Genomic DNA, 26,168 nt, shown 5'->3' on the forward strand with positions numbered 1-26,168 from the left:
TGTAGGAGCCCAAGCGCCGAAGGAGCTCAGGAACCGCTACCTCCCTCTTTCCTTGGTCCTTATCCGCGTCTTCTCTAAGGCCCAGGAGCGATCCCGGCGGCGGCGCGCTCACGAGCCCGCCGGTGGAGGCGGTCACGCGCACGCACGCTTGTGCGCAAGCCCGTTCCCTCAGAACCCGGAAGTGCGAGGCCGAGGAGAGCCACGTGGGTCGAGCTGGGGCGCAGCTCGCATGGGGGAGTCTATCCCGCTGGCCGCCCCGGTACCGGTGGAACAGGCGGTGCTGGAGACATTCTTCTCTCACCTGGGTATCTTCTCTTACGACAAGGCTAAGGACAATGTGGAGAAGGAACGAGAGGCCAACAAGAGCGCGGGGGGCAGCTGGCTGTCGCTCCTGGCGGCCTTGGCGCACCTGGCCGCAGCCGAGAAGGTCTATCACAGCCTCACCTACCTGGGGCAGAAACTAGGTACCTCCGCCCCGCCCCCCGATTCCCTTGAGGAGGAAGGAAAGGGGGTATATTGCCCAGTCGGCAGTGGCTTGGGTTTCCCATCTCTGTGTCACTTCTAATCGCAGGCTCGACTCGGCCATTCCCAGGTCTCCTCCCACCGTTCCTTTCCTTCCCTGGGCTTCCAAAAGCCCCGCCCACCGGCCTGCGCTGCTGATAGATTGGCGAACTGGGTAGATGCTCTTTGCAGGGCTGTGACCCAAACCGAAGGGTTTGCCCCTTTGCCTCGTGCATGGATTGATGTCACAAATGAGAAGTTAATCAAACTTTGTCTTCATTGTTTTAATTAGTGACGCTGCAGCCAGAAGAGCAAAACTTTGCAAAACAACCTAGTTTTATTACGGAACACTGTTGTGTGGCCTCTTAAGGTTAAGGCCCGAGAGTCACATTTGGAGTCCTACCCCGTCTTCATAGTCCCCCAATACATATTTAATGACTAAAGTAACAAATGAATACTGGGCAGGAAAGGCAAGAAATATGCCTAACACTAGTAAGAGGAGACTTAAGGGGAAAATGGTTAACACTCTTAGCACCTCATGTACATCTTGCCTCTGAAAATCAGATTCAAGAGCTGATTCAACTGATTTTTACTAGTAGAAGCATTAAGTATAAGTAGATGAGCAGGAAATAATAGATGTAAAAGGCATGGATTATGCATACAAAATAATATTACTGCTTAATTATGACAAATAAATATATTTGAATCCTAGGGATTTTAGAGTCAGTACTTGACCTGTTTTAGACTCTTCAGTTTTCAGAAGCATGAGGGCTGATGTGAGTGAAGGACACGTATATAAAATACAGAGAATAGAAATGTAAAATTGGGGTAGATTTCATTTTGATCCACCGCCCCCGTTCCCTAACCAGCCCCCTACTTTCCTTGTATTGCCTGAAGGTGACCATGTACGTCTTACTGAGCTTTCAGTAAACACTCAAGGGACAGGTCTTCCTGAGATCGTAATTGCTGTAGCAAGTATGTTGATTTATACATACTTACTTAGTATGCTAATTTATTAGCAGAAACTGGTCAGATAGTTTCATCTTATTTTTTTCTCCCCTTTTTACAATGGCATTTCTCACAAATTTGCAGTTGCTGCTATGGTGTTATTATTCCCCTTTCTATAGATTAGCGAATTATATATGCAGTTGTGTTGGGCAGATGATAGAGTCCAAACCAAAATATCTGCCCTTGAACTGTCAGATTGAGTTTGCGTTCATATAACTTATTAAAAATGTATGAAAATTATAATTTATGTATATCTACATATATATGTTTTTTATATATGTGAAAATGGGGTGGATTCTAGCTGTAATACTGAAGGCAGGTTATATTTAGGCAGTTTTAGTTGTTTTTAGACTCCCCCACCTCAAAGAATGGTGACTGATTCAAGTGCCATGATTCTTTGCTTTTTCTTTTTTTTAATTAACTTATCCATGGGAATTTGATGAAAGCTGTGTACTTACTCTCCAGAAAAATATATATGTACATATAATTTTGCATATAACCTGAGTGGGTTCAGTTGAATTTTCTAAAGTCTATTTATTGACTCCATTAAAAAAAATCTGCTACTCTAGTTTTAAGTTGAATGAGTCAGGTTTTTACGTAAACAGAACTGGCTGCCTGTGCATAAGAATATGTATGTAAGATCTTCACTGTCTGACTTGGGTTCTGTAAAGTGGTCCTCAATTTGTAAATTGATTAGTTCTGCTTGAACCCCAGCTGGCATGGGTGAGCATGAGAGCTATGCCTTGAAACTGATCTACACAACATTTGGTTTTGTGAAACATGCCCAGGCACTGTTAGGTTCCTAGGTGGGCTCCTCACTTCTGAGTAAACATACTGAAAATGGTATATTTAATGCTTCATAACTTATTAACACATAAACACAAGTTCCGGAATTTAAATTTTATCTTAGCACTTATTTTTTTGGTACTGGAGTGTATATGATATCAGTGTGCTTACAATATGACTTCACAGTTATCAGGTTTACTGTCTATTTTCTTAAAAACTTAAGAAGAAAACTTTCATGTTGCCATTTAAAACATTCCCATGTTCTCCAACTACTTTGCTCATTAGAACATTTATATAGTTTTCTTTAGAAAGCAAAACAAAAAGTTTATGCATGCTTTTAAAAAATTTAAAACATAATTCTGGAAAGTTTTTTTTAGCCTTACTGAGATATAATTGATAATAAAATTATATATATTTAAGATGTACAACTTGATGTTTTGATGTATATATAAATTGTGAAATGATCACCACAATCAAGCTACTTAGTATATCCATCACCTTACATAGTTTCGTTTCCTTCCTTCCTTCCTTCCTTCCTTCCTTCCTTCCTTCCTTCCTTTTTCCTTTCTTCCTTCCTTCCTTCCTTCCTTCGTGTGTGTAGTGTGAGAATACTTAAGGTATCTACTCTCCTAGCAAATTTCAAGTAAAAAGTGAGTCTTTTTTTTAACCTCTTTTATGGATGGTGTTTATTTGAGGCCTTAGCAGTGAATCCTGATTAAAGAAGCAAGCAGGGCCTTTAGACAAAGGATAGACCTTGACAGGGAGCTTTCTGTTCCTGTCTTGATCCTGTTACTGAAAAACTTCAAGTAGGGCCCTTATCTTTATTCCTTCTCTTTCCTTTAAGAGAGAATAATACCTATTTGGGGAAGGATCAGTGATTAAAATATGCTGACTCAATGCCTGTGGAGAATTTTAGAAGGTCATACTTTTCTTCTCTTTGTTTCATTACTGGAGAGTTTCCTCAACCTTGGGTTGCTGAAATTTAGCATAGTAGAAAATGACTTAACTTGAGAACTGATGTTTAAAAATTATTATTAGCAAGAAGTTGGAGAATAAAATGCCCAAGATGTTTTACACGTTCCTTTGATACACTTAAAATTTCATGATATGAGATAAACTGTTGAAATCTTGAGAAATTATGAGCATTTATAACTAGAGCCTTCTAGAAATCATTCAGAGTAATCATATTTTATAAATTCAAAATATTGAAAAGAGAAAGAAGTTGAATGTTTCTGATTCCTTGTTTTCCAGCACAAAAATCCATTGGATATTCCAAACCAAGATAGTGAACAGATAGGATTGGATTCCTGAGAGATTTGAGAAAAGAGAACTGTTGGAAAGAAATGTGTTGATGGTCTGTCTCTTCCTTGTAGTAGTTTCACTTTACTTGGTTTCACATACTGGTGATTAGCATTTATCGATAAGCTTTTAAAGGTATTCTTTGTATTTATGTAGTGTTTCCATTCCCCCAGATAAGGGTAATCTGATGAAGTTAGGTATCCTTTTTTTTCTCCTCCCATAAGTCCTAGAGACAGATGATATCCCTTTTTCAATGCGAAGTTAAAATTTTCACCAAGGCCACCCTGTTTAACAGTACTAGATAGCTATTCTTTTTGTGGTACTTGAAGCTCACAGTTCACCACAGTTTCAGAAGCTCAATTATGTATTATTATTAGGAGTTTTAAAAGATGTATCAGTTATAAGTAGAAGGGAAACGGATTAGTATTATAGAATATATGCTTTGTTCCAGGCACATTACATACATACATACGAATGTTATTTCATTTTGTTTTTTTACTCTATAACCAGTTTTATGTTAAAAATGACAACTAAAGCTCAAAGTGGTTCAGTACTTTGCACATCAACATAGTCTGTAATCATGGGAGCTGGGGTTTGAAACCAAGTCTTTCAGACCTCCACAGCTTTTGGGTTTTATATGACACTCTTATTACCCTCCTAAGCTGAGAAGTTTTATCCTAGATGTGGGCACAGAGGCCTATTTATGTTGTACCCTTCACTCTACAAAATCAGCAGAACTAAACTAAATATTGGTATGGGAGGAAGGCAAACCCTGCAGGGAACAGTTCCATATGGGATATTGGTGTCACAACTGGTCCACCTGTACCCATATAGATTTTGATGGTGTTAGTTGGAGAAATGATATGCCAGTTACTCAATCTGTTTGAAACAAGCTTGTCCAACCTATGGCCTGCGAGCCACATGCAGTCCAGGATGGCTTTGAATGAAGCCCAACACAAATTCATAAACTTTCTCTCTCTTTTTTTTTTTGAGATGGAGTTTCGCTTTGTTGCCCAGGCTGGAGTGCAGTGACACGATTTCGGCACACTGCAACCTCTGCCTCCCAGGTTCAAGTGATTCTCCTACCTCAGTCTCCCAAGTGACTAGGATTACAGGCACCCACCACCATGCCCGGCCAATTTTTTTGTATTTTTGGTAGAGACGGGGTTTCACCATGTTGGCCAGGCTGGTCTCAAACTCCTGACCTCAGGTGTTCCACCCGCCTTGGCCTCCCAAAGTGCTGGGATTACAGGCATGAGCCACCATGCCCGGCTAAAGTTTCTTAAAACAGTATGAGATTTTTTGTACGTTTTTTTTTTTTTTTTTTTTTTTTTTCTCATCAGCTGTGGTTAGTGTTAGCATATTTTATATGTGCCCCAAGACAATTCTTCTTCTAATGTAGCCCAGGGAAGCCAAAAGATTGGACACCCCTGGTTTAGACAGTATATTGGGAAAACACTTTTCAAAGTATCAGTAGTTTGTCTGGGGTTCAGAAGTAAGTAGGGTAACCAACTGTTCAAATTTGCCCAGGGCTGAGGGATTTCTAGGATGTGGGACTTTGTTTTAAAACCTTATAAAGATTTCCTGAGAAGCTAAACTTCTAGTGCTAAAACCTGGAAAGTCCTGGGTAAACTAGGACAAGTTGGTTGCCCCAGTAGTAAGGGAAAGAAGGTTCATTTCTTGAAACATAAACCGAGCAAAAAATTAAAATCAATATTGTGAAATGGTTCATTTATTAAGAGGATGTTTTACAAATGCCTTGATAAATAATTTTTATTCCTAATTATAGGTATATGTTTATAATAGTAAATTAATTGAAGAGAAAATGTAAACTCTTGTCCATCTCTGAGATTTTTTTTTTATATTCCTAGAAATCACTGTTTTAAACCTGCCCTGTTTCTTTTCGTTTTCCTAATATCTTGCCTCTGTGCCTCTGGCCCTTTGGTGGGTGCAGAATTGCTTGAGGAAACATCCATGAAGCTGACTGTATAATTAGAAATATAATTGGTCATGTTTAACTGCAGAAGTGAGTAAATGATATCTATGCTATCTGATCCTTTTTAGCTATGAAAAGATGTTTTTGGTTTTATTTTTTGATGATTTCCTTTGGAGCCCCCTAGTTAAAGCAGCGGTTATTTATAATTGGTTCCTGGTCTTAATAATTCACAGTGTGGTGCGTATTATTTATAACATATAGCGTCAGTCTGTCAGGAGTGCTAAGATTTTCTTTATTCTCTTGGGATCCCAGTAGTCTGTTTTCTTGCATAGAGGGAATATATATGTATGTATGCAATTTTCTGGTGTGATCTAAAAGATAAGATTCAAAGGAAAATACAACTCTAAAGCAGAAACAAAAAATTGTGCCATATCAGGAATAACAATCGTGTTTCATAATTTGTGTGTTCTTTTGTTTTGAATACATCTATGTTAAAGGTAGCCTTTTTAGTTCCAGTTGGTGTTATTTGCTAGGTTAATTATGCTCTGAAGTAAATCTGAATCCTCACTGAATTGAGTTGGGGGAGAATTGGTACATGGGTAAGCAAATCGTACACAGGTCCATTGCTACAGTAATGAATTCTATCAGGTATTCGTTTAGCTTTTTCCTTAGGGAAATTATGAATCATAAAGTATTGATTTATATCTCAATCATAGGAGACAGAGAATATGGTAGATGAAAACTTATGGAGCTCAGTGGGTTTGGATTCTTTGCTTTTGGATGCTGGTAGGTGTTTGATACTTACAGTTTCTCCTTCTTACTTGTCATGTGCTTATGTCTTTTGGCTACCAGGGGGCCAGTCTTTCTTCAGCAGGAAGGATTCCATCCGCACCATCTATACTTCCTTACATAATGAGCTGAAGAAGGTGGTGACTGGCCGTGGTGCCCTGGGTGGGACTGCTCCTCACGTAGAAGAACTCCTTTCCCACCTGTCAGAGCAGCTCTGCTTCTTTGTTCAGGCTCGGATGGAGATCGCAGACTTCTATGAGAAGATGTACACCCTCAGCACACAGAAGTTCATCAATGCTGAAGAGCTTGTTGGCCTTTTGGATGCCATCCTGAAAAAATACAGCTCCAGGTCAGTGTGGGGAGGAGGGAGGGAGAAAACGTGGCTGTCCTATTAATCCCACACAAGCTCAAGAGTTTTTCTCCACACTGTTAATGAAAATCTGTGATGAAATAACTGTGAAATAAATAACTGGATTACATTTTGTGCATATTCATTAATCAACAGGTATACATTAGGCACCTTCATTGGTCTTATTAACACTATACTGGCTGCTAAGCCATAGCAAAAGACCGAGAATGAAGTAATCATAAAACTTGTATTATAACTGATTTTGCTGCTTAGGAAAGAGTTCATACAACAAGAGAATTGTATATAAAATAATAGGAATTTCTTTTTTCTGGAAACCAAATTGTAACATAGTAAAATAATATGAATATATATATATATGTGTGTGTGTGTGTGTGTGTGTGTGTGGGGTATATATATATATATATTTTTTTTTTTTGAGATGAAATCCCACCCTGTTGCCCAGGCTGGAGTGCAGTAGCACGATCTCAGCTCACTGCAACCTCCGCCTCCTGGGTTCAAGCAGTTCTCCTGCCTCAGCCTCCTGAGTAGGTGGGATTACAGGTGCATGCCACCACGCCCAGCTAATTTTTGTATTTTCTTTTTTTTTTTTTTTTGGTAGAGACAGGGTCTCACCATATTGGCCAGGCTGGTCTTGAACTCCTGACCTCAAGTGATCCACCTGCCTTCACCTCCCAAAGTGCTGGGATTACAGGTGTGAGCCAATGCACCTGGCTGAAAATAATGTGAATTTTTAACAAATTATTATTCAAACAAATGTTGTCCCTTTTAAAGTAATCAGTGAGTTATCTGCTCATTCCTTTGAACAAGTCCATTATTTAACATGTGTTGGAAACTCCTCTGTAATTGCTTTTAGAGTTTGTGCCATAGAGTTTAGATTTCATTTTAAGTATTCTTAGTGGAGGCAGGCATCTACTTTTAAGGAGGACAAGTATTTTTGAGTGGCCAAAGAGTTATTTGGAACCAAATTTAAGTATTTTTTTAAAAATGTTGATCAACTGGAAAATTGCTTTTATTGGAAGGACATTGCTGCTGATAAAGAAATGAGAATGTTTGTGATGTGCCACCCACTGCCTGGCACAAAAAGCAATACCAAAAGAATTTCAGAAGTATTGTGAGTGCCTGAAAGTGACTGAAAGTCAGTGAAATGAATTACTCAGTTTTATTTTTGTGTCCCTAGAGCCTGCAGCCTGAAATAGTGCCTTGCACTTAGTAGGCACTTAGTAATTGTATGTTGGACTGAATGGAAAATGATTTATTTGAAGGATTTCACTCCTGTGGATATATGAGTTCACATATGTTTGCTTAAAGAGAAAGGTGAATATGTTAATTCATATTCCCAGATGAAGGCAAATACCCATCTGATTAATGGAATGGGGGAAGGGAGCAAAGTTGGAATATTCAAGGAAACTTCATGGAGAATGTAGAATCTGAGCCGTTTTTTTTTTTTTTTTTTTTTTTTTTTTTTTTTTTTTTTTTTGAGATGGAGTCTTATTCTGTCGCCCAGGCTGGAGGGCAGTGGCACAATCTTGGCTCACTGCAACCTCCGCCTCCTGGGTTCAAGCGATTTTCCTGCCTCAGTCTCCTGAGTAGCTGAGATTACAGGTGCATGCCACCAGGCCAGGCTAATTTTTTTTGTATTTTTAGTAGAGATGGGGTTTCACCATGTTGGTCAGGCTGGTCTCGAACTCCTGACCTTGTGATACACCCGCCTCGGCCTCCCAAAGTGCTGGGATTACAGGTATGAGCCACCACGCCCAGCCAAGTTGAGCTTTTAATGGCAGGTAGGATTTCGAAAGCAACTGTAGGAAAGAAGACAGCAGGTGTTTTGAGATGGTAGGATATTTCAGAATACAAAAAAGCCTCAGGGTTTTGTTACTTGCAAGTCTTTCTCCCTGGAAAGTTCTTACTGTAGTTGTCTTTTCATCTTTAAGTCTTGGTTCTGAGAAACCTTCTCTCACTATCCTACCAAAACTATTCTGCTTTTAGTCACGATCTTATTCTCCTGATTTATTGCCATCTGAAGTTACTGTTGTTTGTTTAGGGTGTTTTTTCTTTCTTTTTCTCAAAAACTAGAATGTGAGCTCCATCACAGCTGCTGTGCCTTTAGCACCTGCAACAGAGCCTAGCATATAATAGATGCTCAATAGATGTTTATTGAAGAAATGAGTGAATAGTTGTGTTCCAGGTTGAAAATTTTTACTTAATTTGGTAAGTAGTGGGGAACCATGAAAAGTTTTGAACAGGGAGTATCATGTTCTCATCTTAGACTAATTACTGTGTCACTGTGTGTGTAATGGGATGGTGAAGCGAGAGGTTACAGGAGAAAAGGTTAGTGTAGCAGGCTACGAGGGTAGCCTAATAGGCGGTAGGAGGGCCTCATGGTTGCAAGACAGTGGGAAAAGAGATGCTGACAAGAAGGCTATAAGTCTTGTCAACAGGATGGTGGGAATAATGAGAGCTGGCTGTGAAAGATGATACTTAGGTTTTGCCCCTCCAGTGATAGTAGTGTTTACAGAATTGAAGAGACAAGAGGAACTGAAGAGGAGCTGGTTTAGAAGGAAGGTGGTAAGCTAAAATTGGGGCAAGTTGAGCGTGAGTTGCTAGCAGATTTTCGAGTAAAGATTTAGCAGGCAGTTGGAAATGGGGGTCTAGAGCTCAGACGAAAGGCCAGAAATAAAACAATTTGGAAGTAGACTCATACAGTTTTATGGTTTGAAAACTAAAATGTCATTGTTCTTTAATAAAACAACAATTGATTTTTCATCTTGTAGGAAAAGGTAGTGGTGGGGGAAATATTTATATGTACCTATTCTGAAGGAAATTAGCATGTGTTGAGCAAGTACTGTGTGCCAGACACTATGCAAGACCTTCTTCTCTGTTACCTGATTTGAAGTATAGGTGTAAAATAGTACACGTTTTATAGAGTTCCAGAGAAGTTGAACACTTTGCTTAGAGTCATCTTAGAGTCATACAGCTTAGCTGTGTGACTTCAGAGCCCATATTCTTTTCTGTATGCATCATTGCGTATTATTAAAAATCAAGATATTTTTTATCTAGTCCAGATAAATAATTGCTCTTTGCTGATCATTTTGCAAGTCAATAAATTAGTTCTTCAGAAGACGTAGGAAGCATTTACTGCATTCTCTTGCTAGGAATGAGTTGTGTGCTACCTACAACCACATATATACATATTATTTCTGAGTGTAAGATAGTTTGGTTAATATACTATTATGTTACTATTCTTTCTTTCTTTCTTTCTTTCTTTTTTTTGAGATGGTCTCGCTTTGTTGCCCAGGCTGGAGTGCAGTGGCATGATCTCAGCAAACTGCAACCTCCACCTCCGGGGCTCAGCGACCTTCCCACCCCAGCCCACCAAGCCACTGTGACCACAGGTGTGCACCACCATGCCTGGCTAATTTTTTTGTATTTTTGGTAGAGACGGTTTCTCCATGTTGCCCAGGCTGGTCTCAAACTCCTGAGCTGAAGCAATCCACCCACCTCGGCCTCACAAAGTGCTGGGATTACAGGAGTGAGCTACTGTGTCCAGCCTATTCTTTCTTTATAAAAGTTTTCCTCTAATTTTTTATTTTGAAATTTTTAATGCTATAAAAAGTTGCAAGTATAGTATAATGAACATAGTTACCATGTGATCAGCAATTTTACTCCTAGGTATAGATCCAAGAAAAATGAAAACATATGACCACACATAAAAACATTGACATGAATGTTCATAGCAGCATTATTTATAATAGCCAAAGGGCAGAAACAACCCAAATGTCCATTGACCAATGGATGAATGGATAAATAAATGTGGTATATCCATACAATGGAATATTATTCAGCAATAAAAAGGAATGAAGTACTGACACATGCAACAACATAGATTAACCTTGAGAGCGTTATGCTAAGTGAAAGAAGCTAGTCATAAAAGACCACATGGAAATCACATAATTTCCATTATGTGAAATATCCAGAACAGGCAAAGTCATAGACACAGAAAGTAGACTACAAATTCATAGTCACAGAAAATGGTTGCCAGGAGTTGGAGGGGAAGGAGGAGTGATTGCTAATGGGCACAGGATTGCTTTTTTGGGGATTGCTTTTTTGGGGACGATGAGACTTTTCTAAAATTGATCGTGGTGATGGTTGCGCAATTCTGCAAATATATTAAAACCATTGAATTGTACACTTTAAAAGGATGGTACATGAAGTAATTAAGAGTAAAGCTATTACTAAAAAAAAATTTTTTTACAATGAACATGTAACTATCCTTCACCTTTGTTCACAAATTGTTAACATTTTGCCACATTTGCCTTATTACTGTATATGATTGTACTTCCCTGAATTATTTGGAAGTAAAATGCAATCTTCATGATGCTTTCCTCCTACATACTCAGATTTTGTCTTCTAAGAACCATACATAATCATAACACAATTTTGAATGAAAAAAACAGTTTTTACATTCAGGAAATCTAACACTGATTTTCTGCCTTTGTATAATATGTAGCCCATGTTCAGATTTCCCCAGTTGTCTCTAAAATATTCTTTATAGTTGCTTGTTATTTTTTATTGTCATAGCTCTTTGATTTTTGTGACATATTCTAAATTTTCTTTTTATTTATTGTTTGATATGTAATATGTTCACATGGGTCAACATTTATAAAGTGTAACACAATGGAAAGTCTTCTTCCTTCCCCTTAGCCACTTAGTTCCTGTCTTTAAGACGCAACTAAAGTTAGCAGGGTTTTTTTTTTCTTTTTTTTAAAGATGGAGTCTTGCTGTGTTGTCCAGGCTGGAGTGCAGTGGCACGATCTCAGCTCACTGCAACCTCCACCTCTGGGATTCAAACGATTCTGCTGCCTCTGCCTTCCCAAGTAGCTGAAATTACAGGCATACACCACCATGCTTGGCTAATTTTTTTTGTATCTTTAGTAGAAATGGGGTTTTACCGTGTTGGTCAGGCTGGTCTTGAACTCCTGACCTCAAATGATCCTCCCACCTCAGCCTTCCAAAGTGCTAGGATTGGTGTGAGTTGCTGTGCCCGACCTAAAGTTAGCAAGTTCTTGCTGTCATTCCTGAGAAATAGGCTATGCATATAAGTATATACACTTACTTTTTTTTTAACCATTTAAAAATTTTATATTTTTGGAAATATTATTTCTTCCTCCGATCTGATTAGTATGTTTTCTTTTAATAAAATGGTTTTTTGAAGCCCCAAAACTGAAGTACAGTATGGATATGATTCCTAAGGGGAAGAGATCTCATGTAGTGATTCCCAAATGCTAATGTAAAAGTGGTTTGCTGAGCTCTTTGGGAAGCTTAAGAAAAATACCCATCCCTGAGCCCTTCCTCCTCTTTCCTAAGAGGATAAAATTTAGTGGTTCTGGTTATGTGCCCAGAAACCTCTGTTTTCAAAGTTCCCTGTGATAATGATACATGGTCTGCACACAAAAAAATTGGGTAACTAAGAGAAAGATGTCAACTCCAAGATACAACAGATACTGAACCTTACTGATGTGTGTGTGTACATGTGTATGTGTGTGTCTCCTAGAAATGATTAGTATTAATTATTTTAAATTTGTGCCATATCATTATTTATTTTGAGATGAGGTCTTGTTCTGTCACCCAGGCTAGAGTTCATTGGTGCTATCTTGGCTCACTGCAGCCTCGACTGCCTGGGCTGAAGTGATCCTTGCACCTCAGCCTGCCAAGTGGCTAGGACTATAGGAGCATGCCACCACCCCTGGATAATTATTTTATTTTTTTTTTTGCAGAGAGACAGGGTCTTGCTATATTGCCCAGGCTAGTCTTGAACTCCTGCGTTCAAGCCGTCCTCCTGCCTTGGCCTTCCACAGTGCTGGGATTACTGGTGTAAGCCACGCACCAAGGCCCTATCATCTGTAAACCTTCTTTGAAACACCCTACTTCCCAGAGCCTTAGGAGTTTCTCCTTTTCCCTGCAGATTTAATTTTCAAAGTTCTTAGGGCAGTTCTTAGTTGTAACCCTCATCCTCTGAGTGGATATTGATGGAGTTGGATGGAACTGGATTACAGTATGGACAAGAGATGTCTTTTTTCATCTAAACAATATCCATCTTCCACCCATGCGGCCTTTCTCTAATTAATAGGGAATGACTGATCACAGACACATCCTAGCCTGAAAATGATCTAAATTAGAGGCTCTGGGTTAATTTGAACAACATAAATTCTTCAAGGAATTCTGAAAAGTTGACCTTCTGTATAATGATTTTCTTTGGGAAGTGGGATTCCTTTATGTATCAACTAACATGATTTTGCCCTTTGCTAGGGTAATGTGCTTTTTTCTGTAGACTTTTTGATCTGGCATCTGTGCTACACCAAACATTTCTCTTTTATGGTTTCAGTGTTCTAAAGAAATAATTCATATTTTGGTATTCTGTTGTATTGAAAAAGTTAAACCTCTTCCCAAAGGATCCATTTATCTTTCAGGGAATGTCCCAGTGTAGCTGATCCATGTCAGAACTCTTATAACAAATTTTGTGAATAGTACTATGCTTCAAATGCTGAAACTCCTTTGTATTAAAAAATTAATGAGTGTAATGAATAGCATGGAATCTAAACCTCTGGCCTTGATTTAACATGTAGATCCTGTATGAGTTATTGCAGTGTCTAGTCTGCTTTCACAGATGAATGGAAAGTATATTTTGGCTTTTTTTCTTCTGAAAGCCAGTTATGTTCACAGTAGAATGGTATTAAAAAAGGCTTCCTTTTTTGGTAAATTTATAACTTTTATTTTGAAATGGAGTTTTGCTTTTGTTGCCCAGGCTGGAGTGCAATGGTGCAATCTCAGCTCACTGCAACCTCCGCCTCCTGGGTTCAAGTGGTTCTCCTGCCTCAGCCTCCAAAGTAGCTGGGATTACAGGCGCCTGCTACCATGCCCGGCTAATTTTTGTATTTTTAGTAGAGACCGGGTTTTACCATGTTGGCCAAGCTGGTCTCAAACCCCTGACCTCAGATAATCAACCCCCTATAGGATTATAGGTGTGAGCCACTGCACCTGGCCAGTTTATAACATTATTAAGCATATATAAGTTCTTGTTTAGGAATCACAGTCATTTGTGATTCTGCATTTCAAATTGAATTATTAACAAATTGAACTATAATAATAATATAATTATTATATAAGTTTAATCGTGTGCCATTTAGCAGAAGAAACATGAACTTAGCTTGTATAAGGTCACAGTATCTGCTGTTCCTTGAGTACTTTTGAGGAGCAGTAGAACTTGGGTTTTTGTTTTTGTTTTCCAAAGAAGCACCAATGGAACATTTTCTGATTCTGCAGAAGTTTTACACATTTATTTATTGTTTTGTGGGTATAAAAGAAAATTCTGGCTAATTTTTCTGTTTCATGGTTAAAACAAGTTTGCAAGATAGATTGTAAATGCAAATTAATATTTACTCTCCTAAATCAAGACTATAATATTAAGAAATAATACTTTTAAAGAAAGAAGAAAGCCATCACTTATGCATTCTAGAACATTAAAAAAATCTCTATGGTATGGCAATAATAAACCATTCCATGATTTTAATTCTTTTTTGTTGTTGTTGTTGTTGTTTTTCGAGACGGAGTCTTGCTCTGTCGCCCAGGCTGGAGTGCAGTGGCCGGATCTCAGCTCACTGCAAGCTCCACTTCCCGGGTTTACGCCATTCTGCCGCCTCAGCCTCCCGAGTAGCTGGGATTGTAGGCGCTCACCACCTTGCCCGGCTAGTTTTTTGTATTTTTTTAGTAGGGATGGGGTTTCACCGTGTTAGCCAGGATGGTCTCGATCTCCTGGCCTCGTGATCCGCCCGTCTCGGCCTCCCAAAGTGCTGGGATTACAGGCTTGAGCCACCGCGCCCGGCCGATTTTAATTCTTAAATAATAATTTTATAGCTAGAATTTAAAGAACATTAAAAAATTGATCTACATATATTTGTTTGCATTTTAGGAAGTACACTTTCTTGATCTGAATGCTTTAATTCACAAATTTCTCACAAAAGGCAGAACTACGATTTAGCCCTTATGCCCACTTTTCGTCAAAAAAAGATTTTTGATGATAAGGCTGTTAATAAGACATTTTGTTAGTTGCATATGTATAGTTAACAAGGTTAATTATTGCTCAATGAAAATTTAATAAGCAAAACTAATAGTAGTGCAATTTCTGTGGAATGCAATCTCTCCTAGGCATTTGACATGCTTAGATTTTAATAGTGAAGACCTTCAAAGTCTTCCGTGATAGTGCTCCAGCCTATCTTTTCAAATTCATCTGCTACCTCCCATCAAGTGCTTTACATTGCAGCCAAATTCTTACTACAAAGAAAGAAACTTAAAAAGAGCCAGGCGCAGTGTCTAATGCGTGTAATCCCAGCACTTTGGGAGGCCAAGGCGGGCAGATCACTTGAGATCAGGAGTTTGAGACCAGCCTGGCCAACATGGCGAAACCCCATCTCTACTAAAAATACAGAAATTAGACAGGTGTGGTGGTGTGCCTGTAGTCCCAGGTACTTGGGATACTGAGGCAGGAGTATCACCTGAACCCGGGAGGTGGAGGCTCCATTGAGCTGCGATTGCACCAGTGCACTCCAGCCTAGGCAACAGAGTGAGATTCTGTGAGAGAGAGAGAGAGATCATTGAGGATTTTAAGCAGAAGTCCAAAAACAGCCCATAGTCTGATACTCAATATGTTCCTCATAAGGATTTGCCATTTCCTACCTCTCTGCTTAGGATCCTGTTATTTTTATGCTCAGAATGTCCTTTTATTGTTCTATCATGTATCAGTTTGCTATTGCCACAATAAGTCTGCATAACAGACCTCCAAATTTACACTTGTGGATTTGCAGGCCTACTAGGGTTGGCTGACCTGAGCAAGGTTCAAGTGGGTAGCTCTGCTTAACACTGTTTGTTTCACTGGGTTTGACTTTTTACTGTGAGCTTTGGGCTTGGGTCTGCTCCACATGTGTTCATTCTGAGCCTAAGGTTGGAGGGTAAGTAGCTACCCAGTAGCAATGTCCAAAGCGCAAAAGTATGACCCAGCTAAGCTCATTTTAAGCCTTTGCTTGCATCCAATCTGTTAGCATCTCTTTGGCCAAAGCAAGTTAGGTGGCCCAGTCCATATTCCATCGGTAGGAAAGGAGCTGCAAAGTTACAAAACAAAGGGTGAGGAATCATGAATGGCAGAAGGTTGGGGCTGGAAAATCAAGACCCTCTCTTCATATGGCAAAATCCTGCCTACTCTTCCCCCTGCTTTTCTATTTTGTTAAAAAAAAAAATGCATAATATCAAATTTACCATTTTTTTTTTTTTTTGAGACAAGATTTGGCTGTATCACCTTGGCTGGAATACAGTGGCCTGATCTCAGCTCACTGTAACCTCCACTTCCCCGGCTCAAGTGATTCTCCTGCCTCAGCCTCCCGAGTAGCTGGGACTATACTTGCATATCACCATGCCTAGCTAATTTTTGTATTTTTGTAGAGATGGGGTTTTGCCATGTTGCCCAGGCTGGTCTTGAGCTCGTGAGTTCAAGGCACCCGCCCATCTCAGCCTCCCAAAGTGCTGGGATTACAGGCATAGGCCACCGCCTCCAGCAGATTTATCATTTTAACTTTGTTTATGTATCCAGTTCAGTAGTGTTAAGTATATTCACAGTCTTTTGTAGTAGATCTTTAGAATATTTTCATCTCACCTCACTGAAACCCTATACTCATTGACCAACATTTCCCCCACTCCCAGCCCTGGGCAACCACTGTTCTGTTTTCTGTTTCCATGAGTCTGACTACTCTGGATATCACATATAAGCAGAATCATATAGTATTTGTCTTTTTGTGACTGACTTATTTTAGTTACCATAGTGTCTGTGAGGTTCACCCATGTTGTAGCGTGTGACAGGATTTCCTTCTTTTTTTAAGGCTGAGTAATATTCCATTTGTATGTATGTACCATATTTTCTTTATCCATTCATTTGTCAGTGAGCATTGGAGTTGTTTCTGCCTCTTAGCTATTTTAAGCATCATGGCTCAATTCAAATGCCATCTCCTCTATGGCTTCCACAATCTTTTGACCAAAGGGAATTGTTCCTTCCTCTGAAATGTTATTTTATTCATAATAAATGTACTAGTTTCTACTTTGTATTCATTATAAATGCCTCCTTCTGCCATGGAAGGTCCAGTAGGGCACATCTCTGGGTAATTTTTTGTATCTTCAATGTATTGGTATTTAAGAATTAGTAAACAAGTTGTTTAAATGAAAAGATGTTACAGATTTTGTTTCGTCATGGTAAAATGTACATAACATAAAATTTATCATTTTGGGTGCAGCAGACCACTGTGGTACACATATGCCTATGTAACAAAGCTGCACGTTCTGCACATGTGAAAAAAAAAATTTATCATTTTGGCCTGGCCTGGTGGCTCACACCTGTAATCCCAGAACTTTGGGAGGCTAAAGCAAGAGGATTGCTTGAGGCTAGGAGTTCAAGACCACCCTGGGAAACAGCAAGACCCTGTCTCTACAAAAACTTAAAAAATTAGCTGGGTGTGGTGGTGTGTGCCTGTAGTCCCAGCTGCTAAGGGAGCTGAGGTGGAAGGATTCCTTGAACCTGGAAGGTTCATGCTGCATTGAGCTGTGCAGTGAGACCCTGCCTATAAATAAAACAAACAAACAAACAAACAAATAAGAACATACACCTTCTGGAAAGAACTCCATGGTGCAGATTTGCAAAGGAGAAAGGCAGTGTTTCTAAAGTGGAGTTTAGTGTTTCATTAGAATATTACACAAATCCATTCATTTGTATTTTCCTCTATTCTATGGAGACTTCCTTCCTTCCTTCCTTCCCTTTTTCCTTCCTTCCTTTCCTCAGAGCAGATGATCTCTGCAAATAGTTGTTAATTTATTCTGTATTAAGACTATTCAGACTCTTTCAATCTTGCTGCCGTAGCTTAGGTGGATATTTTTGGATTACAACCATTTAACAGAGCCTCCTATAATACGAGTTGTGAATAGCTATGAGGCACATGGCAGTGGAAACAGGGAAATGATACATCATAATGCTAATCTCTAAGTCTTGGCAGACTAACATTAACATGAATTTTTAGCTCTTCTTGAGGTTGAAAAATAGCTTCAACATTCACATTTATCTTTAATAAATGTTGAGCACTTAAGCACTTTTAGTGTATGTTATGGAAGAGCTTGTTCGGAATTCTTTCTGAAGGTTTGGACAGGGAATTTATGTCCTCTTAAGGAGAGCATTGCCTATAGATGATGATTTCCAGCCAAAAGCAGTAGAAAGATAACAATAGTGTTATTTGTACCAGAATTTTCTCTAATTTCATGTCGTTAATCCTGTGATTAACAGTCTTACTATGTTCCTAGTTCCTGGGCAGATTTTCCTAATAGCCATGATTATAGAGGTTTGTGATATTTAATGCTTATAAGTGTCAAGGGGCCTAAAAGCTAAGGTGGCTTTCTTACAATTCAAAGATTTTGAGACTTACTCTATAATGGGGTTTTGCATGTGTGCATTTAAAACATTTTAAAAAATATATAGTATTTAAGTAGATTTTTTTTAAAAAGTGTTATCCTTGTATAGGGGACATGCTAATCTTCTCTGTATCATTCCAATTTCGGTATATGTGCTGCTGAAGTGAGCTTTTTTTTTTTTTTTTTTCTTTCAAGACAGGGTCTCACTCTGCTGTCCATGCTGGAGTACAGTGGTGTGATCATGGCTCACTGCAGCCTCAACCTCCTAGGCTCAAGCAATCCTCCCACTTCAGCCTCCCAAGTATCTAGGCCTACAGGCGCACTCCACCAGGCCTCGCTAATTTTTTTATACTTTAAGTTTTTGTAGAGACAGGGGTCTCACTGTGTTGCCCAGGCCGGTTTCAAACTCCTGGGCTCCTAATGATCCTCCTGCTTTGGCCTCCCAAAGTGCTAAGATTACAGATATGAGCAACTGCTCTCAGCCTGAACTTTCTTAGTGTTCATTCTAAAATATATAATGTTTGAAAAGTCCAAATTAATTGAATGCGTAAGCTAGAAGATTTGAGATCTGGTTTATCTTTCTGATTTTTTGTGTATTTATTTATTTTTTTACTTTAATTTTTTAAGTTCTAGGGTACATGTGCAGGATGTGCAGGTTTGTTACATAGGTAAACGTGCTGTGGTGGTTTGCTGCGCCTGTTAACCCATCACCTAGGTATTAAGTCCAGCATGCGTTAACTCTTTTCCCTTATGCTCTCCCCGGCACCTCCCTCCCCAAGTAGTCCCCAGTGTATGTTGTTCCCCTCCCTGTGTCCACGTGTTCTCATTGTTCAGCTCCTACTTATAAGTGAGAACATGCAGTGTTTAGTTTTCTGTTCCTACTAACATTAGTTTGCTAAGGATAATGGCTTATAGCTTCATCCATGTCCCTGCAAAGGACATGATCTCGTTACTTTTTATGGCTGCATAGTATTCCATGGATTGTGTATATTATTAGACTTGATCTCACCAATGTTTTAGCTGCCTCAGCTGGAAGGATGTTGATGTAAAATGCAGATAACACGAATAACGACATTTCACATGATAATCGGTTTATCTCTTATAATATCCAACCTAGTATGGATTCTCTTAACTGTAATCCTTTTAATTAGTATTTAAGTAGATTTAAACAAAAATCCTAGATATACTTGTGATTTTTTTTTTTCTAATTGTTTACTTGATAACCAGCATATTCTTTTTCACCAGCAGCCAAAATAGTGTGAGAAACGTCCATCTCATTAAGAATGAAGTGATCAAATGCACTCAGGCCTGTAGATCATCTACCATAGTGCCTGGAACATATAATGTGCTCAATAAATACAAGTACTTCCCCTGCCTTTACAGTGGGATCACTTGCTGAGGTGATTCCGCAGCCTCTGCAGGTGCTGTGAATCTTTAGGAAGAGTGTAAGCGCTTGATGTAGACTTCTGGAGAAGGAGCATGTATTAGGCCTGGCAGCCGCTAGGCGTTTCTCAGAAGAGAAACTGAGCAAGAAAGCTCCGTGTGGTCTGTACAGAAAGGACTCTCCCTGCCATTCTATTCCACTGTTATAGAACTTCGTTCAGCCCATAACCAGCAGGCAGAGTTAATGAGGCAGAGACTTGGATTCATATCTTTACATAGTTGGTCACCACATTGACTAAATTTCTGCTTGAGTCATAATGTTCTGGATAGACAAAAGAGCGAATAGAGGAGGCAGCTATTACTTCCACTTTAGGAGGAGTTAAAACTAGGGTGGGCCATATGTCTGTTTTCCTGAGAAACTGCATGGTCAGACTACTGAAGTGGGAGAGAGGTATTAGGTAATGAGAGGATGTAACTGGGGAACCTGACCTCGTCTAGAAGTAGACAGAGAAGGCTTTTCTAGAGAAGTGACTGACGAGGAGACCTGAAAAATAAGGAAGAAGTACAGTATTGATGAAAACGGGTCATGCTGTCACTTTTCTAGGGTCCCTGAACTTGCCCTTTTTTCCCTGTGCCTAGAAGAGAGGATGTCCCACATCATGTTCTTTTCCCTCTAAACATTACTGTTACATGTGAAGTAGAACAGTGTTTTACAAACAGCAGGTAGTAATCCATGGGTTATAAAGTTAACTTAGTGAGTTGCTAATCTGATTTAATATATATAGTAGAAAATAATATATATTTAATATATATTAGAAAATATCAAGTAGAAAATAAAATATATTTAACATATATTAGAAAGTATTAATGGCGGAAGTAATAGCTGCCTCCTCTATTCACTCCTTTGCCTCTAGAACATTATGACTCAAGGAGAAATTTAGCAGAGTACATTGTACATAGTAAGAAAATATTGAAATAAAATAATATTTATGTGTGCAGGTACTTGGTCACAATATAAAGTGTGTTTTTTACTATAGATTATAGTCAAAAACTTTTTTTGGAGACAGGGTCTCCCTCTGTCAAGCACAGTAGTGCAATCACAGCCCACTACCTCAGCCTTGCTGGGCTCAGGTGATCTTCCCACCTCAGCCTTCTGGGTTGAGTAGCTGGGGCCACAGGTGCACACCACCACACTTGACTAATTTTTGAATGTTTTGTAGAGATGGGGTTTTTCCATGTTGCCCAGGCTGGTCTCATGAACTTCTGGGCTCAAGCAGTCTACCCACCTCTGCCTCCCAAAGTGCTGGGTTTACAGGAATGAGCCACTGTGCCCAGCTTCAAAAACTCTTACACGTTTTGTCTAGGACAAGTGGAAATGAAATTGCACTACTGTCTTGAACTCCTTGTAGTATAGTTACATTTTCAGTTATTTAATTAATATCTGGAGAAAGTGAGAAGAATAAGAATGTGACTCAAACTGGGAAGGGACTACATTATTCAGTGCCTTCTAGGCCTTTTTACGGATTTGGGGTTTTATCCTAAGATAAATGGAAAGTGATTGAAGTATTAGCTATTTCTTATTGGGTCACCATTTGTTTGTTTGTTTGAGACAGAGTCTTGCTCTGTCGCCCAGGCTGGAGTTTAGTGGTGCGATCTCAGCTCACTGCAACCTCGCCCCCCCAGGTTCAAGCAATTCTCGTGCCTCAGCCTTCCGAGTAGCTGGGATTACAGTCACGTGCCACCATGCCTGGCTAATTTTTGTATTTTTAGTAAGGATGGGGTTTCACCATGTTGGCTAGTCTGGCCACCATTTTGTTTTTAACTGTAATTAAAGATGAAGGGAATTTGGGAACCAGGATTGAATAAGGACTGTCTAATAAATGCTCTATTTCTTTAATAAACATTTATTTTATCTACTGTGTTTTCCATATAAGCTTATAGTATGTACTCTCATCTGCAATACAGGTTTAGTACCTCATGGCATTACTGTGAACATTAAATGAGTTTATATGTGTCATCTACACATTCAATAGATGTTTTAGTGATTTTTTTGTTTTACCTCTGCCTCTTTAGGACCACACTCTGAAAAGAGCACGCCTTGTTTCAATGATTGTTTTAGTCATACAATTCCCAGAATAAATAAAATACACTCAGAAAGAATTATAGCTCATTTAGGCCAGGCATGGTGGCCCACACCTGTAATCCCAGCACTTTGGGAAACCAAGGCAGAAAGAACACTTAGGGTTTGAAACCAGCCTGGGCAACACAGGGAGACCTTGTCTCCACAGAAAATGGAGCGTGTGCCTATATTCTCAGCTGCTTGGGATGCTAAGGCGAGAGGCTGACTTGAGCCCAGGAATTAAGCTGCAGTGAGCCATGATTGCACAACTGCACTCCAGCCTGGGTGACAGAGCAAGACCCAGTCTAAAATAAATTTTTAAAAAAAATGAATTGTAGCTAATTCGGTATTTCTGTTGTTGAAAAGAAAGTGGCCACTATTCTCAGGCTATTTCCACAGGAAAATATGATGTTGACATAATTTTGAAATGGTGAAATTATATCAGAATTTTAAAATAAATCAACATGTAGTTCTTCTGTCTTTTCTTCCCCTGTCCTGAAACATAATATTATTTGTTTGGCCATATTGTTGGTTTGTGGTTAGAAAAATGTCAGTGTGGCAAGTGAAGTAATATTTCCACGTATCTCTGTTAATTTCTCTCTTCCCTTTAGATTTCACCACCCAATCCTCAGTCCTTTGGAAAGCAGTTTCCAGCTGGAAGTTGATGTCCTATGTCATCTCCTGAAAGCCCAGGCCCAGGTCTCAGAGTGGAAGTTCCTCCCGTCTCTGGTTAATTTACACAGTGCGCACACCAAGCTGCAGACCTGGGGCCAGATCTTTGAGAAACAGCGGGAGACCAAGAAACATCTGTTTGGAGGGCAGTCTCAGAAGGCCGTGCAGCCTCCACACCTTTTCCTTTGGCTGATGAAACTCAAAAACATGCTTCTTGCCAAGTTTAGCTTTTACTTTCATGAGGCTCTGAGCCGACAAACTACTGCTTCAGAAATGAAAACGTTGACAGCAAAAGCTAACCCAGACTTTTTTGGAAAGATTTCCAGCTTCATCAGGAAATATGACGCTGCCAATGTGTCCTTAATTTTTGACAACAGGGGTTCTGAGAGTTTTCAGGGTCATGGTTATCACCACCCCCATTCCTACAGAGAGGCCCCCAAGGGTGTGGACCAGTATCCAGCTGTAGTGTCTCTGCCCAGCGACAGGCCAGTCATGCACTGGCCCAATGTCATCATGATCATGACGGACCGCACATCTGATCTGAACAGCTTGGAGAAAGTGGTCCACTTCTATGACGACAAAGTTCAGAGTACCTACTTCCTAACCCGCCCGGAACCTCACTTTACCATTGTCGTCATTTTTGAGTCAAAGAAATCTGAGAGAGACTCCCACTTTATTTCCTTCCTCAATGAACTCTCACTTGCCCTTAAGAACCCCAAAGTGTTTGCAAGTCTGAAACCTGGATCCAAAGGTTAGCAGGTGATTTGTGTGGAGGGGTTTCAAGACTAGAAACTGTTCTTAATTGCCCTAATGATCTACGGTGGTCTGTGATTAGAGTTTATGTCCACTCATGCCTCTTTCAGAACTAAATTAAAGACAGATCCTCCCTGTGTTGCACACTTTATAAGCAATTAAGGCCAATTGAATTGAGTATCCAAAGAGTAATCCAGGAAGTGGTCATGGGCTACCATGTATCTCCATGGTACAGCGAAGTTGTTGCAGTATTTCCCCCTATTTTCCTATATTTCTTGTAGATTGAATATTTATTGGGTTTTTTTTTTCCCCATATGTTTTTCTGTTGTTCTAAATGTGTTCTACTGCAATTCCGGACACCCTCTCTGTTTCCCTCCTTGGAAGAGTAATAGGGGTGAGATATTAAATGGCCTTTTTAGAATTAAGGACTGTATGTTTTCTGTCTCATAAATTAGCAAATGAATATGGAGTTAGTAGTTTTATGATTCTGATCTACAAGTTAACATTTATGATGCCAAAATGAGGGTCTTGGTAAGAAATTTCTATCAGTTATTGAAACTGAAGGTGAATCAGATTGGTAGCATAACATAAGTAAGGTTTTAACAGTTCAGCAGATCCTCATGGCAGCTTTAATAGCCATAGGTTCTTTTGGGGTGATATATACACCTAACTGCATTTGTTTTGACTTCTTTAATGCTTGAATGTTTCACTCAGTTTTAAAGTCAGCATAAGCCATCATGTGGGCTTTCTTCATTCTTCAGCATATTACCCACTTGGCTTTCTGTTTATCACTTTTCTGCTGAAATGTACATGTTTGGCTCTAGTCCTGGGTTATTTTTAGGCTTAAAAGCATGCAGTCGGTTTTTCAGCCGCTTTTAGATACTCATGCAACATAGCCTACTTTTATAAAATCACAATGAAAGTCTTCATACCCTGCACCTGCTAAAAATCAGTTGTGCGCCTGAAAGACCTTTTCATAGTTGAGTAATCACCTCAGTACTTAAGTACTTCTGAACGTGGGTTTCATGCCTGCCCCCTACAAATTGTGTTTAGAAGCAGCACTGCATCTTAGCACATGCTGCCTTATCCCTTTCCTTCAGCAGGTGTTCATGGGAAGTAGGTGGATCAGTGAAGGCATAATGGGCTGTGCAGACCTTCCCTTCTAGATTATTGATTCAAAATAAAAAGAAGCCACAAAGAGTAATTGAGTTGTTACTGGTTTGATGGTTCCTTCAAAGCCTGTGTGAAATGTAATGGTCACATTCATCTTTTTTCTCATGATTGTATGGAGCCACTGTTTTACTGGGTGTCCACAGGTATGCCAGCAACATCAGCAGAGACCAGAGAACCCCTCGGAGTTCACGTAGGAAGCCTGCCCACCTAGGGTGGACTGCCTGGCAGAATAAAGAAGAACCAGCCAGGTACGGTGGTGCACGCCTGTAATCCCAGTCCTTTGGGAGGCTGAGAAGCGCAGATCACATGAGGAGTTGATCAGGAGTTCGAGATCAGCCTGGCCAACATGATGAAACCCCCTCTCTACTAAAAATACAAAAATTAGCCATGAGTGTGGTGGCGGGCGACTGTAATCCCAGTTACTCTGGAGGCTGAAGCAAGAGAATCGCTTGAACCTGAGAGGCAGAGGATGCAGTGAGCTGAGATTGTGCAACTGCACTCCAGCCTAGGTGAAAGAGTGAGACCTGTCTCAAAAAAAAAAAGAAGAAGAAGAACCAAGAAACTGTGGCCTATTTTTTATTTTCTGGGAAGAACGTGTTTTTTTCCTTTTTTTTTTTTTTCAAGACAGGGTCTTGTCCCATTGTCCAGGCTGGAGTACAGCGGCACAATCATGGCTCACTGCAGCCTTACCCTCCTGGGCTCAAGTGATCTTCCCACATCAGCCTCCCAAGTAGCTGGGATTACAGGCATGAGCCATCACACCTGGGTTTCACTGTGTTGCTCAGGCTGGTCTCAAACTCCTGGACTCACACGAGGTTCCCACCTCGGCCTCCCAAAGCACTGGGATTATAAGCATACACCACTGCACCTAGCCTCCCTTCTTCTTCTTTAAAAATGGTCATAAGCTTTGTAAAAAGCCAGTTTGCTTTAAATAGAAAGTAGTGATTTACCTCTGCATTTTATTCACTCAGGTTCTATAAAAAATCTCAGCAGATTCTACATTGACCTTACCTAAGAAATTGAAAGCAATTGGAGCTAAAAAGTCAAATCACTTTTCCTCTCTTTTGTGTTTTGCCAAGAAACTGAAAAATATTCCTTGGTATGCATGTGTTTTTTTCATTTTTTTCCTCTTAGATTAAATCACCATTAGCCTTAATGACACAGTCCCCCAAATACCTAGAAGAATATATGCTTCAGTGGAACCCTGATGTAAAGCATATATATGCTATTTAAATAACCAGTCCTCACCTGAACATACTTGAATTGTATGTCTATCTTTAAGCATAAACACAGAAAGAATTTGAAAGAACAGAAGGCAGATGTGAATATTAAGAAAATCTAAGACAATATATATTTATGAATTATTGTGCAGCTGTCATAGACTTACTGGAGGAGTTTTGGAAGATTCAATATTGATACTTAAATTATTTCTTAAGCTCTTCAATAAAGTTTTCTAATTATAAAAAAACCCACATAATTTGGTTGAAGTCAAGAAACAAGGTCATTTTACTCTGAGATTTATTCTCTAAATACAGTAATGAGTTCTGTAAAGTCTGTGTTTTGCTAATTAAAAGAGTAGATCTGCATATTTTCTGCAGACTGCTTTCTTTGAATCTGTTTCTAAACCATCACTTGATAAGTTTTTATGGGTAACTGGGAGTTTGGTCAACACCGAGTTTGCCAAGGGTTCCATCCAGGAGTATTTCATTTTAGGATGCTGTTTGGACACAGGATTTGTAACTTTCTTCTCTCTGGGTTCTACCTGATCTCTGGCTGTGTCATTTCAGGGAGTGTGTGAAAATAAAGCCCAATTCTTTTTTTTGTTTTGTTTTGTTTTTGTTTTTGTTTCTGTTTTGAGACAGAGTCTCGCTCTGTCGCCCAGGCTG

General features: G+C 39.5%; 1 protein-coding gene and 1 pseudogene across 1 annotated transcript; one reads left to right on the forward strand and one right to left on the reverse strand.

Moving 5' to 3' along the window:
- The first annotated feature begins 167 nt into the window (after nucleotides 1–167).
- C10H12orf66 (chromosome 10 C12orf66 homolog) lies at nucleotides 168–25,868 on the forward strand. The gene is made up of 3 exons (XM_010386924.2): nucleotides 168–464; nucleotides 6,383–6,668; nucleotides 22,296–25,868. Exons 1-3 carry the CDS (start codon nucleotides 230–232, stop codon nucleotides 23,110–23,112), a joined length of 1,338 nt encoding a protein of 445 aa, XP_010385226.1. The 5' UTR covers nucleotides 168–229; the 3' UTR covers nucleotides 23,113–25,868.
- LOC115900131 lies at nucleotides 18,238–18,351 on the reverse strand (annotated as a pseudogene).
- Nucleotides 25,869–26,168: the final 300 nt, after the last annotated feature.

Source organism: Rhinopithecus roxellana, chromosome 10 (assembly GCF_007565055.1).
Source record: "Rhinopithecus roxellana isolate Shanxi Qingling chromosome 10, ASM756505v1, whole genome shotgun sequence".
NCBI classification, from domain to species: Eukaryota; Metazoa; Chordata; class Mammalia; order Primates; family Cercopithecidae; genus Rhinopithecus; species Rhinopithecus roxellana.